Consider the following 13,800-nt stretch of genomic DNA (forward strand, 5'->3'; position numbering starts at 1 on the left):
CAGCTTCTCTTATTATATTGTGTTTATTATGTGATAATACGTACATTCCTGACGGTAGGAATTTAGTTGGATTCGTGTGATACTCATTACACAAACACATATGAATGTACTCAATTATCTAATAAAGTAAAAAATAAGATAAATGATAAAAATATCATTATTTGATGTTGGTATTGAACTCTAATTTGTACATTGAATCTCAAACTATATATATTTAACATACCCCATCCCGTACTTGTATCTTATTTTTTTTAGGTCTTGCCATATGGATATACCCTTGATGTACCCGATCAGTGTATGTACCGACACCTGTACTTCATAGGTACCAAGTTTTGGAAAAATTATAAATAAATAAATAAGCTAATTAATTTATAAGGAACAAAGAGTGGAGGTGATTAAAATAGGGGTAATCACACCACAGTGGAAGGCAGAAGAAAAAATAAAAATTCATGAAAGTTTATAAATTTAATTGTTAATATTTAAAAAATTTCTCATTAATTTATAATTTCTTTTTCCAATATTCACTGATTATGATGTTTTCTCATTAAAATATTGCCTCTTAAAAGTGACACTAGAAGGTATAAATGAAGCTCATTGTTGTTCCTCTTCCAATCTCACCCATAACCCCTTAGTGTCTTTACCTAGATAAGTGTAGTAGTTTAGTGTCATTGTTATGGTTATGGTTTTATGGTTATGCAGGAAGATGAAAATGAAGTTGCTCTATTTGTTAACAGTAAGTCTGGAAATCCAGATTTACTGTCCTAGATTTGGATCAAGAATGACGTGTGCGGTGTGTGAATTATAAGATTCATGTGCAGAATGAATCTGAACCACACATTAATATTTTTAAATAATTTTTTTTTTGAGTTTGTAGTATTACTCATTTGTTAAAGTTGAAGATGTCTTTCAAAGATCGGATAAACAATTTACCATATAAGGTCAGCATATATTGAAAAGTGTTATTTTGGCCCCTTAAATTATTGAAAAGTGTTATTTTGACCCCTTAAATTATAAAAGAGTATAAATGAATCCCTTGACATATTGAAAAGTATCACTTTATCCCTCTAAATTATAAAAACGCACAAATAAACCTTTTAAACTATAAAAATGTGCCCATTGGACCCTCTTACGGAAAGGGTCAAAGTAAACACGCCAATAGTTTAGGGGTTCCTTTGTACGCTTTTATAGTTTAGGAAACAAAATAATATTTCTCAATAATTTAGAGATTTCATATGTATGCTTTTATAATTTAAGGAGTTAAAATGATACTTCTCAATAGTTTAATGACTCTATATGTAAATAACCCATTTTCAGATTTGTAAGAACATCTCATACTTGGAGCAAAATATATGTGGTGTTTGGGAACTTGGTTTCCAGATTTTTTTTTGATTTTTTTCACTAGAAGACAAAAGTTTTGCAAAACCAAAAAAAATAAATCCAAACAAAATATTACATCCAACCCCATAATCATTTTACTTTTTCTCGTACAAACATCACATCTAACCACAAAAAAACTCAATTATCTTCCCAAACACTAAATTTTTTTTATCAAATAATATCCTATGACTAAAAAAACCTACATAATTTTTTTTTTATCAAATAATATCTGCTAATATTTACTACAACATGAAGTCTTTTATCTCACACTTGGAGCAAATATTTTGACTCTCCCAAGATTTACTAACATGAAGTCATTGCAAAAGATATGCACTCATCCACATAATGTTTAGGCAAGATCTTTCTTAGCTTAGGTTGAGCAAAATTTAAAAAAATTAGTGTGACTACCATAAATTATGGATTTCTATTACAGACAACCGTCAGGCAAGACCATTATTTAAGTGAATCTTTATTTAAAAACTTTAAATGTTACTCATGTACTATTCATTATATGTTCATATATTGATAACATATGGATTTTATTTCATCGAGAAGAAGAAGAAGAAAAGCATATGAATTTGAAAGCTTGAATTTTCACGAATAAATATCATGCATACATATATGATCCATCATAACCAAAAAATAATAAGAATTATTTTTAAAGAAAATTTATATCAATGGAGATTAACAATGTACTTTGGTCCACAAAGTATGGGGATTATGGGTTTATTTTCAAATTACAAAGAATCATCCAAATAAATAAATAAATAAAATTTACTCCCTTTTGGAAAATAAAATTAAATCCCAAGACTCCAAAGCACTTCACCCTTCACGTTTTAAAATAACCAAATTGCCCATAAATCCAATCTAGCAATTGCGTAAGGCGATAGGTACAATAAATATTTTTTGTTGGTGAAAAATTCACGCTTTGTGAAATAATTTAGCGAGAAGTATGTTTTATTATTTTAGAAGACATTTTGTTTCCGGTTTTGCCCTTTAACCTATCTATCAAATTTATTTCCATCTGTTCAAATTTGTATCTATCTGTTAACTTTTTTGTATCTATCTGTCAAATTTATCTCTATCTATTCAAATTTGTATCTATCTACTCAAATTTAAAATTCACCAAGTCTATTTCCTCTTATCTGTTTACTATTTTTATATTCCATTATCTGGTTAATATTTTTATATTCCTTTATATGTTTAATATTTTTACGTATACAGATATATAGAGAGAGGGGTTCTATCTGTTAAAATCAATTTTTATCTGTTCAAAACCCAAACTCTCTGTCTCTCTCTATCTCTCTCTGTCTCTCTCTACAAACCCACTATATGTCAAAATTGAACAAATAGGTTCACACAAGGTTCTCGAAGTCTACATTTAAATTCACACAGCTAGAGATGGTTCAAAATCAAAAACGCATACCAACTCATACATATATATACAGAGAGAAGAAGAAGAAGAATGAGAGGGGACTTTAGAGATATATATACACAATATATATATATATATATATATAGAGAGAGAGAGAGAGAGAGAGATTCAAAGATGGAGAAAGATGGAGATGAATGAGGAGATTTCAGAATCAGGAAAGACGTGAATAGTGTGTAACTCATTCATAGCATGATTTATCACAATGAAGACAACCTGCCCAAAACACCAAACACCAATCATCATCTCTCAATATCACTTCCATCTTTTGTGAGTAAAATGTTTTGCAACCAACCAAAAAACATCAGCATCAGATCTAGAGAGAGAAACTTGTAAACGAGCTCAACAAAAGGGGTATTTGGAGTAGCTGTTAAAAAAAATATAAATTATATCTTAACAGATTATAGACTATAGTTTTAATCAGAAGTTTTAATTTGTATAATACAACTATTGGATTATAGATTTAAGTTGCTTAGTAATATTTGGTAAATAAACTGTGAAATAACTTTTTGATGTATAAATGTCATTTTTACCCCTGTTAATTATAAATTGAATTAACCTTTATTAGTTGTAAATTGAATTAAGTGCTTTTTTTTTTCTTTCACTATTAGTCCACATTTCTCATAAAATAAACAAATAAATAAATAAATAAAAATAATAATCCATAGCCCATTTGAGTCTTTTTCTATTAAAATAAATAAAATAAAATAAAATAAATCTAAGAGTATAACCGTATATTAATATATCCATAATTGAAACTGATAATCGGAAGCAGGGAGTGAACAACTTCTCAGAATCAATTTATTTGAGTTAAAATAAGTTACTAGAATCAGAAGTTGTTTGAAATAAATTTAACCAAATAATCTAAAATAGTTTTTTCAAAGCTATAATCTATAAGTTGACCAAAATAAGTCACACCAAACACCCCCAAAGCCGAAGTCTTCTAGATCAGCGATTTCACCAAACTGCACCTCCAGCCCGTCTCCCGCAGCACCCACTGCCAATCCTTCTGCCAACCGAAAAATCGTCAACGGTTTGCCACCATGAAAAGGACAAGCATTGAGCTTGAGGTGAGCAGATTTGAATGTCAATCACAGGATGAAACAAGAGGAATTGAAGAATGAGCTGTAGTGGTCAAAAGGGAGCGACAATGAGAGGACAATCGAGAAACCAGGAGTAGTGATGGAAAGTACAGGGGTGACAGAACTGTTGTCTGTAGCAAAAGAGGAATCGGCAGAGGACGAAGCTTCTTTGTGAGAAGTGGATGATGATGATGAGTCAGCATGAGCCACCTCATCCACACACTACAACTCTTCTCCATGCTTTTGCTGAATACTAGAGAGAGAGCCGAGAGAGAGAGAGAGAGAGAGAGAGAGAGAGTGGGTGAATATCGAAAAGGACCATTTCTTTGATGAATAGCCTTGGAGTTGTTTTGGATCTTGGCTCGAAATCAGCAAGAAGATGAGAGAGTGAGAGGAAGCTGAGGAGAGAGAGAGCGTGGGTTTGGGGAAATGGGAGGTTGAGGAGAGAGGAGAGAGGAGTGGAAGGGAGAAACAAAAAGAGAGGGAGAGAAGGAGGAGAGACAAATAAACAGATAAATAGAGAAGAGAGAAGAGAAGAAAAGAGAAACAAACAGATAGAGAGAGACGAGAGAGAGAAGACAGAGAGATGAGAAGTGAGAGAGAGAGAGAGTGAGAGAGTGAGAGAGAGAGGGGCAAACAAATAGTGACGGATAGAGATAGAACAAATAAAATAAAAATAAGAGAAACAGTGACCGGTGAAGAAGGGGTAATTTGGTCATCGTGTAGAAGCATATCCTTTTGGACGAAACAATTTGGTCCGTGGACCGTTAGACCCAAGAAATTCAAAATTGGACTTTTCAAATGAGCACCCTAATTTTAATTAAATTACAACACTAAATCCGTTAACTTATTTGTAAAAAGACATTTATAGCCTTTAATAATAATGTTGCAACTCACTCCTACCACCAGCCTCCACCACCAAATCCAAACCAAACACTGACACCACCACACCCAAATACCATGCATTGCTAGGGTCTGAAGGTTCTTAAAATTTTCAATTTTTTTCACTCATCCCTCATTTACTATTCAAATCGCAGTCTTTGTAAAATTGAAAATTTTCTAGAAAGAAAAGATTATCTACGCCTATTATATTCATGGTCCCAAATAAGGTCCATTCGAGTCCAGGTTGCTAGTAGTTCCAAAGGGACATTGTTATTCAAGATCACAAAAAAAGAAAGCAGATTTTGTCAACAAATAGAACAAATCAGAAATACAGTTAGACCAGACCCAATTGCATTTATCTTCCACAAAGACAACGGAAACCATGAAAAAAACAAAAAAAAAAAATTATAATATTTGATTACTTAAACTATCCCCATCTGTACTTTTCACCAGAAAGAATCACTGGAGAATTAAGGAAACAAAAAAAATAAAAATAAAAATCAGAAAGCGGGCACAGAAATTGCAATAAAAGCAGTTGTAGCAAACATGTAATTATCTGCTATAATATTCTGCTTGAAAAACATAACAATGAAACTAAAGAACATAAATGCACTCACCACTTTTTCCAGGAATTGTAAGTGTTTCAGTGACTAAGAATCTGAGGGTGATTGTGGTTGTTGAGGTACCTGTGGCCACATTTGTTGCGCCATATAGGGGTGAGGCTGTTGGGCATACAAAACAGGATCCATCACAGGCTGGCCCACAATCATCCCCGGTGCTCCACCCTGAGGTGAATGCTGAGCTGGCATATAATAGTAAGGATATGCATCAGTGGCCCCTCCAACCGGCACGGTTCCTCTTGGGATCGATGCTAGTGCTTCATCTTTCAGATCCTCCCTAGGCACTATGTCGACCAAGAAATCAAATATATCAGTTCTTGTGATTGCCGCTGCAATGTCATTTTTTTGGAGTGTCCTCCTTTTGTTTTCCTCAGTATGATTCCAAGATCGCAAAGTCAACTCTAAGATGAACATCTCGCATGCCCTGGCAAATACAATAGGTGCCTCGGCCGATATCATTCGTACATCCTCATCGGCCTTCATAATCTTCTTGATCCTTGCCAAGGGAAGGTTGTGGTTCTTGAAGTCATTAACTTTCTCAATTTCTTGGTATTGATTTGCCCAAAAAGACTGGAGTTGTTGCTGTAATTGGTGTTGCTGCTGCTGGTGGATATGTTGATAGGCAAGCTGGTGATGCGCAAGATGAGATCCTGATGGCTGACTAGGAGAATGAGCAGGCCCACCTGATGTAACTACTGATCCTTGACTAGGATTTCCCATAACTTGGTTTGGTTCATATTGGCTTGTATCATAATGCAGTTGTCCTTGCTGATCCATTCTGTCCTCTGGTGTGAAAGACCCAAAAGAAAAAACGTACACAATTATAATCAATGCCAAAATAACAGAAAATTGAATACTAATCAGGTAATTATTTTCATAATGATGTGATGAAATTGAATTTTAATTGGCATGAACATATATTTCTTGCTGTAATAGAATTATCATTGCTATCAAAACAGAGTCCATATTGAATATTGTACAGTGAAGATAACAATTGATGCCAATCTAAAAACCCATGATAAAATAATAATAAAAAAAAAAAATGTCACATTTGGATAAATCATTGTCCAAAAAGACCAGACTAGTTTTTTTCACAAGCTTCTGCACTCTTAATTGGAAAGGGAAGAGCCAAGAAGCACGGACACAGTCATGGATGCGATCATGGGACACGGACACAGACACGGCGGGGTCATGACAATAAAATATATTTTCATATATTTTTATTTGCTATCTAGACTAATATTGCATCCACAAATGATAAATATTAACAAAAACTAATTCTAATTCTATATTTTTTTTAAAAGAAAATACTTTAAAATTAACACTTACAGTTTATATCTTTTTTATGGACGATCTATTAAGTATTTAAACCTAAGAAAAAGATAATAAACACTCAACATTCATAAAAAAACACTAAAGAAAATGGGAAGAAAGACAACTTGGCATGTCCTTAGTGTGACCCCAAAGCATCCCCGACCTGTCCCCTGAAAATAAAATTAATTAACTAAGGGGACACGCCACATGTGTCCCCACTGTGTCCGTGTGTCTGACACGAATACATCACTTGTTTTGAAATGTCGGTGCTTCATAGAGGAAGAGGAGTGAAGGAAAGCATAAATTATGAGGGGAAGGGAATGAAGGTCTCTCTCCTGTTGTTTGATTGAACAAGAGGGAAGGGAGAGATGTTTTCTTCTTCCTATTTATTTCAAATATGAAAAAGGGAAGGGAGGTGTATAATGCACTTTTACTTGTATAACCTTTTCATACTAGGGTAACTTGAGCCCATTTCCTTCAATTTATATAACAATGAAACTTGCACCATTGATTAGAGGCGGGCCAAAATATAAATAAATAAAAATCATAGCATTCAGATAGAAAACCTGCCAACTAATTCAAAGCTAGGAAAGAAGAAATGGCAGGTGGAAAGAAGAGACTCCCCCCTAACAACCTTAAAATAAACTAGAAAGCATCCATTGTCTCATCAGGAAGCCTTAATTTGCCGAAAATATAAGAAACTGGTGTTAGCACCTATTGCACTTATAAGCTAAGAAACAATAAAGCAGCTGGAAAATATGTACATTATTCAAGCCTGATGTTGGAGGAAGCCTTTAGAATTGGCTATTAATGAGATCTAGGATAGCGCATTCAATCATAGTCAAACAAATTACTAGAATGTATGTCTACAAATACTGCTATAGACGTATGAGTATGATGGCTGAAGGGAACAGATGTTAGGCACATTTTTTTAAAAGCCAAAGAAGCATTGAAAAGGGAAAGTTGAATGATGCGTACTTCAAAATGAGTTTAATGTTAGTAGTCTATACTATTTGTATGACTGAACACTATCATATGAAAAGAGAAATTACATCAATAGTTTATATACATAATCATATGGAATTTTATATCAATAGTGTTGTGTATATCTACGAAGCACATATGTGACACAACATAGACACACACACACTGTACATGCAAATTATCAAAAACTGCAGGACACAATACACATGTGCAAACATTAAATATTTATTTTATGTCAAACACTTATTCTCATTATTTTCGTCAATATGCTACGGTGAAAAAAATTTGAAACTAAAAAGATTTAAAAAATGGGACACCACGTATGTCTTTAGCATGTCGCAAACATATCAATCGCATGCCCCCAACATGTCACTTCCTATAGCATGTCCGGTGCATGTTCATGTCTGACACCTTTATTTATAGGCTAATAACCTAATCAAAATAGGAAACTAAAATCCCAATAAAACAATAAACCAAAAACTCTTAATAAAACACCATAAATAAAGATAAATAAACATAAAAATGATCGTGACGGGCCTAGAAACTGATGCTCAGATTGTGATGAGAGACACAATGCTAATGCTGACTGGATTTGCGATAGTGAGGAGGTGTGAGAAGACAAGTTGCAATAGAGAAGGGTTTTCTGATAACAAGAGTCAACAGGTTCTATTGTCTTCCACAAAAGGGGGTTCCGACAAGGGCTCTGACAGGAAAGAGAGGATAGGGAGATGAGACAACAAATGACGCAAGTGGCCATCAATGTTGACAAACAACGTGGTCTCAAGACAATGTTGGCAATGGAGCTGAATGATAACATTGTAAATTTGTAAAATGGATTGATGTTTGCTTTGATGCAAAATTGATATAGAACCAAAAGAGAGAAAAAAGAGACAAAGGGGCGAGAAAGGCCCTTCCTCTCAATCAGTGTAAAGCATGAGGTGCGATGCGACAAAATTGGGGATGCGTCAAAAGTTTAATTTACTCAAAACCACCATGCTCTATTTTTTTATTACATTACAAGAAATAGAAACATCTATATGAAGAGGTCCCCAACCCTATGCAAATCACTTTCAAGGCCTATCGGATTGCGCATTCATGAAATAAGGCATGGGAGTTCATTGAACCTAGGTAGCAGGAGGAATCGCCCAAGGTTCCTCCGAGAGGAATGTACGACCCTATGTGTCATACATTGATTTAGAGGAAGGGTCATTCCCTCTTTGTTTCAATAAGGGTTTACTATTTTGTACATCTTCCTCATGATGTAACTCAGTATGCACAAACCTAAGATATCATCAACGCCAAATGGATCGCAATGGCCATGGTGAAGGGTGGCGACGACGCAAGGAGGAACGCCCAAGATCTAGGAACCTCCACATTGATTAGTTCTAACAAGCTCAGAATGCGACACCACACGTCGTAATAGAGGAAGATTCCCGACTGGAGGAGTGGGATGGCAATTTTCCCCTGCCCCGCCCCACATTGCATCTCCCATCCCATCCCAAACGGGTTTGCCTTGCCCTCGACGGATTTTCCCCTACGCTGACCTACCCATATTATATTTATTAAATATAATAAGACTAAAACACTAAAATATTACACTTCACATTCATTTTAACATCTTTATTTTTCATTTTACATTTTTAACTCATCGTTTATAAAAAAATTATTCATAATATACCACATCATCTCTCATTTTTATTAATATCGTCAATTTTGAAGTTACAAAATTAAGTCACCCCCACCCTAGGCCTCACCACCTTCCTGAATTTTTTGCACCCCTAATATGACATGGGACTGGGGTGCGGCAATATAAACCCACCATGTTTCCATCCCTCTGCAATGCGATAATGGAAACAACTAAATTCATGACGGTGAGGAGGCATGACGTGACAATTCATGATGGAGAATGGGTTTTTTGGCAATAGGAGTCAATGGGTTCTATTGTCTTCCACAAGCTAAGGTTCCAAGAAGTGCTCTACTGGGAGAAGAAGGAAAGGGAAAGGAAATGGTGAGTGACGATAGTCGTCATTGATGGCGATGAACAACAAGGTGGCCCAGCAACTTTTTTTTTTTAATCGACGGAAGTCAATTGTTAGTTATTAGTTATTAGGTTAGCACCTATGGGAGTTAACCTCCCCACCCTTTGCAAAGCACCAAGTGCTTACCCCCTTAATTTAACTCCGCTAAGGAAAATTGAACCCATGACCTCCCCCTAGGAACTACGCCCTTAAGAAAGTTATGGTGACCAACTAGGCTAGGCCTAGTTGGTTAGGTGGCACAACAACTTGCCAACAAAGCTCAATGATAACTTTGCAAGTCTGTAACAATGGATCGATGTTTGCCCCAATTCCCTATTGATGTGAAACCAAGAGGGAGAAAGAACAGAGAACGGGGAGGGAGAGGAAGAACACGAAGGCCACGATCCAAATCACAAGGCCACATCCTTAACAATCAATTTTATTAATTCAAATATGAATAATACTATTACTATGTCAAACATCTTGATTTAAATAACCTTAATCAAAATAGGAAATTAAAACCTTAATAAAACAGGAAACCAAAGACTCCAAATAAAACTATGATTAAAAATAAATAAACATGAATATTAATAAAATTGTAAATAAATTCTCCATTCCAAAATTGGTGCTCGTATGTTTCACATCACCCCTAAATCCAAATGGAGTGTCACATTGATAGAAAATGTCCTTGTTTTCTTATAGTCAAGGTAAGGATAGATGTATAATAAAAAATTAAAAAATAAGAAGAGAGAGAGAGGAGAGGGGGGGGGGGGGGGGGAGATGTCTTCTTTCATATATAAATGAATTTTTTGTGGTTCAAAACTGTTGGTGTGCGATTTCATATAGAATTGAGTTGACATGCACATAACCAAATACATATAGCCAAACATCTTAAGTTACAATGTGGGAATGCAGTTGAAGTTTAGTAGCTTGCTAACATTTAATAACTTCCCTAAGATACAAGGGAAGATAAATGGGGCCTTGGTAGTTTTTTTAATATATATATATATTTTTTTTTGGGGGTGGGTGGATTTAACTCAAGAAGATAAAAACATTCCAGTTTACTGCAAGACACTCAAGAAGACAAAAGCATTCCTTCAATCAATACCAAACAAACCTTCCCTATTCACATCATAAATCATCCGACATGATGATTTAAAGGTAATGTCCTTAAGTGGGCTTTCATAAGTTGATTAATTTGTCTACAAAGATTAGCCACTAAGGACAGATTATTGAAATGGAGTATGCAACTGGACCCTATTTGCAGTCTCTGTATGAATGAAGTGGAGACTCATGAGCAACTTTTCCTCTCTTGTTCCTTTACTAAGGGTATTTGGGCAAAGATGCTTAGGTTGAACCACATTGATAGAGATCCTATGGGTTGGTCTGGTGAGCACCATTGGGCAATTTCTCATTGCAATACTAGGAATCAGAGCTGCATCATTTTCAAGCTTTCTTTGGCTTGCACTCTCTATCAAGTATGGAAGGAAAGGAATGGGAGAACTTTGGCTCAACTTTTTAGACATCAGGAAGTGATAGTGTTAAGAGTTCTCTGCATGCTCTATTAGAAATGTTAAGAGTTCTCTGCAAAATTGGCAAGTCTGTATGAATTGGGGGCTACCTTGTTCTCTGTTAAGACCTGAAGGCCAGTTTTAGTAGTTTTCTATCTTTCGGGTTTTTGTTTTCTTGTTTGTTTTTTGTTTTGTAGGAGTGTACCCCATTGTTTAGCCTTGTTTTTGTGTTTTCTTGTGAAATAAAATTTAAATCAACAAACTATACATATATCATCCCATAGGACCAGACCAGGGCATAGATTCTCTTTCAGACTCTTATCCAAAAGTTTTCTTATTTTCTGTGAGTATTCCTAGAACATTACGCACCATGAAACTATGTGATGGGTTCTCTACACTTCTATACCGTGAAACTCCAAAAAAATATGTAAGTAATTGAGTATTATCATATAAAAATTTTCCCAAACCAAAATAACACCAAACTCCAATGGGGAGCAGTGGCCATTGTTTTAAGAAACAACAAAAAGACATGAAAGCAAGAAATTGGATTATAAGCTTAAAGATAGAATATGTACGCACGATGAGAATTTAGAATAGAACAAACTATTACGTGGAAACAGGGCAACATGTTTTGGAATAGGGTATAAAGGCATCAAGAACTTACAACAAAAATAAAAACAAAAAATTTATGAGCAAACCAATAGTAAATTGGGACATATATTTCTGAAACATCATACAATGGCATCAATGACGTCTAAAGAATGTACAAAATTTGAGACTCATGAGACATGTTTTCAAGGAATTGCTTAATGAATTTGTATCACTTCCCCCGTGTCTACAAAAAATTGTCTGAAGCATTCGAAATATGTTTGCTCATGAATTTTCCCTATATTTACGAGAGATGTAAAGATGTGTTGACACCTTGGACAAAGTGATACAAAACCTTTGGGTAGAACTTACCTACAAAAACAGGCTTGCAAGGGGGGTGTCCGAACAGACCTATATTCACAAGGCCTCTTGTGTTTTGATGTGGGATCATAACACAAGTTCCTTGAAAAAGACGTTTAAATAAGAAAATGGAATTTGATTCATCAAATTGCACTGGCCACTACAACATACAGACAAAAGATTGCCCTGTAACATAAAGTCATTGCCCAAATCACTTAAACAGGACAAATGTCCAAATGGGTTTGATTATTGATGTCCTATAGTGGCCTTATATGAGTTAATTGACTCATTTCGTAAACAAAGATCATCTCCACATCATTACTCTTCACTCTTCAGAATCCTTGAATTGTGATCTGGATGTTTGATCAACTTAAAAAATGGAGGGCCAATAAAAAAATAAAAAAAACCAAAACTTCGAAGATGGAAGGGGCATAAATTTAAGCCATTAAATCTGCAAACGGCTCTCTTTGAGACAATTCAAGAACACCAAGAAAAGAAAAGAAAAATGATCAAAAAGAAAAGGAATAGCCAATCTTTGACCAAAATTACATGCTTCAAAAATTGAATGTTAACTAAATCAAACATACAGCAGAAAAAAATGTATCCAATCCTCGACATATACACACAAATTTCACATGCACAAACAAAATACATACAAAACACTGATGATCATGGAAAAACAGAGAGAGAGAGAGAGAGAGAGAGAGAGAGGGTACCTCTTTATTCAAAATTATGATGCTGCTTTTCTCAGAGATTGAAAACCCTAAAGAACAAAATCCACAAAAATATCAAAACGCCAACCCCCCAAAAAAGAAACGAGAAAGAAAACAAAAGAAGAAACAACAATTGAAAAAAATAAAATAAAATAAAAAAATAATAATCTTGAATCACGTATCGATTTTTTCTTTTAACAGGAATCACAGATCGATCAAACCTGTGTTTTACTGGGTATTTTTTTAATCTTTTGGGGCAAATTCAATATCAATTTACCCTGAGCTATCGATCAAGCCCGTCAAACTCACATCTCACATTTTAACCCATAACTATAAATAAATAAATTAATTAATTGTTTTTATTTTTTTATTTGGGCAAATGCTAATATCTGGGCATTAATTAGAAAATATGTATAACGTATATTAAAAAGTATATTAATTTTAATAAAAATATATTAAACTTAGTAAAAAATCTATTATGATTTTTAATTTTTTTTTTTTGCTTTTTACTTGTGCCCTAAGACACTTGTTAACGAGTCGTTTTTATTTTTGTGAGAAATACTAATTGAGGAAATTGCAAATAAGTGGAAAAGTGAAATTATTACACTATAGATAGCATTTTTTGTGGTGCAACTCTGATACAACTTGTACCATTGTAGATGCCATGACTTTTTTCGTAGTATGAGGTAACGTTTGTTAGAGTTTTGTAAATGTGATTTGAGAATATGAGTTGTATTTTGAGTTTAGGTATTGTGAAATTATGATTTGAGTGTAGAAAATTTGTTTGGTAAAGAATTTTGAAAAGAGTTTTGATTTGAGTAGGAAATTATTGATGTGACATTTGATATGTGATACAAAAATTTACAACTCATAACTAAACATATAGCTCAAAATTATTTTAAAGTACATAAAAAATTTT

General features: G+C 34.2%; 1 protein-coding gene across 4 annotated transcripts; it reads right to left on the reverse strand.

The window, feature by feature from the left end:
- Positions 1-5,102: 5,102 nt before the first annotated feature.
- Positions 5,103-13,215, reverse strand: LOC114313279 (nuclear transcription factor Y subunit C-3). 4 transcript variants are annotated; one of them, XR_014361234.1, is made up of 3 exons: positions 13,103-13,187; positions 12,885-12,931; positions 5,103-6,171 (listed from the first exon to the last, which is right to left on the reverse strand). XR_014361234.1 is itself a non-coding variant. In XM_028259652.2 (3 exons), exon 3 carries the CDS (start codon positions 6,168-6,170, stop codon positions 5,424-5,426), a length of 747 nt encoding a protein of 248 aa, XP_028115453.1. In that variant the 5' UTR covers positions 6,171-6,178; positions 12,885-12,931; positions 13,103-13,215; the 3' UTR covers positions 5,170-5,423. The 4 variants fall into 4 exon arrangements, 3 of the variants coding, with proteins under 3 accessions (XP_028115453.1, XP_082771121.1, XP_082771122.1); XM_028259652.2 differs by having other exon boundaries at positions 5,170-6,178; positions 13,103-13,215; XM_082914995.1 differs by having other exon boundaries at positions 5,170-6,178; positions 13,159-13,183.
- Between the last annotated feature and the right edge of the window lie 585 nt (positions 13,216-13,800).

Source organism: Camellia sinensis, chromosome 2 (assembly GCF_055761805.1).
Source record: "Camellia sinensis isolate YWXY chromosome 2, ASM5576180v1, whole genome shotgun sequence".
NCBI lineage: Eukaryota > Viridiplantae > Streptophyta > Magnoliopsida > Ericales > Theaceae > Camellia > Camellia sinensis.

Excerpts from the sequence above, each read along its gene's own strand:
- LOC114313279 (XM_028259652.2), bottom strand. The coding sequence starts at position 6,170 with ATGGATCAGCAAGGACAACTGCATTATGATACAAGCCAATATGAACCA.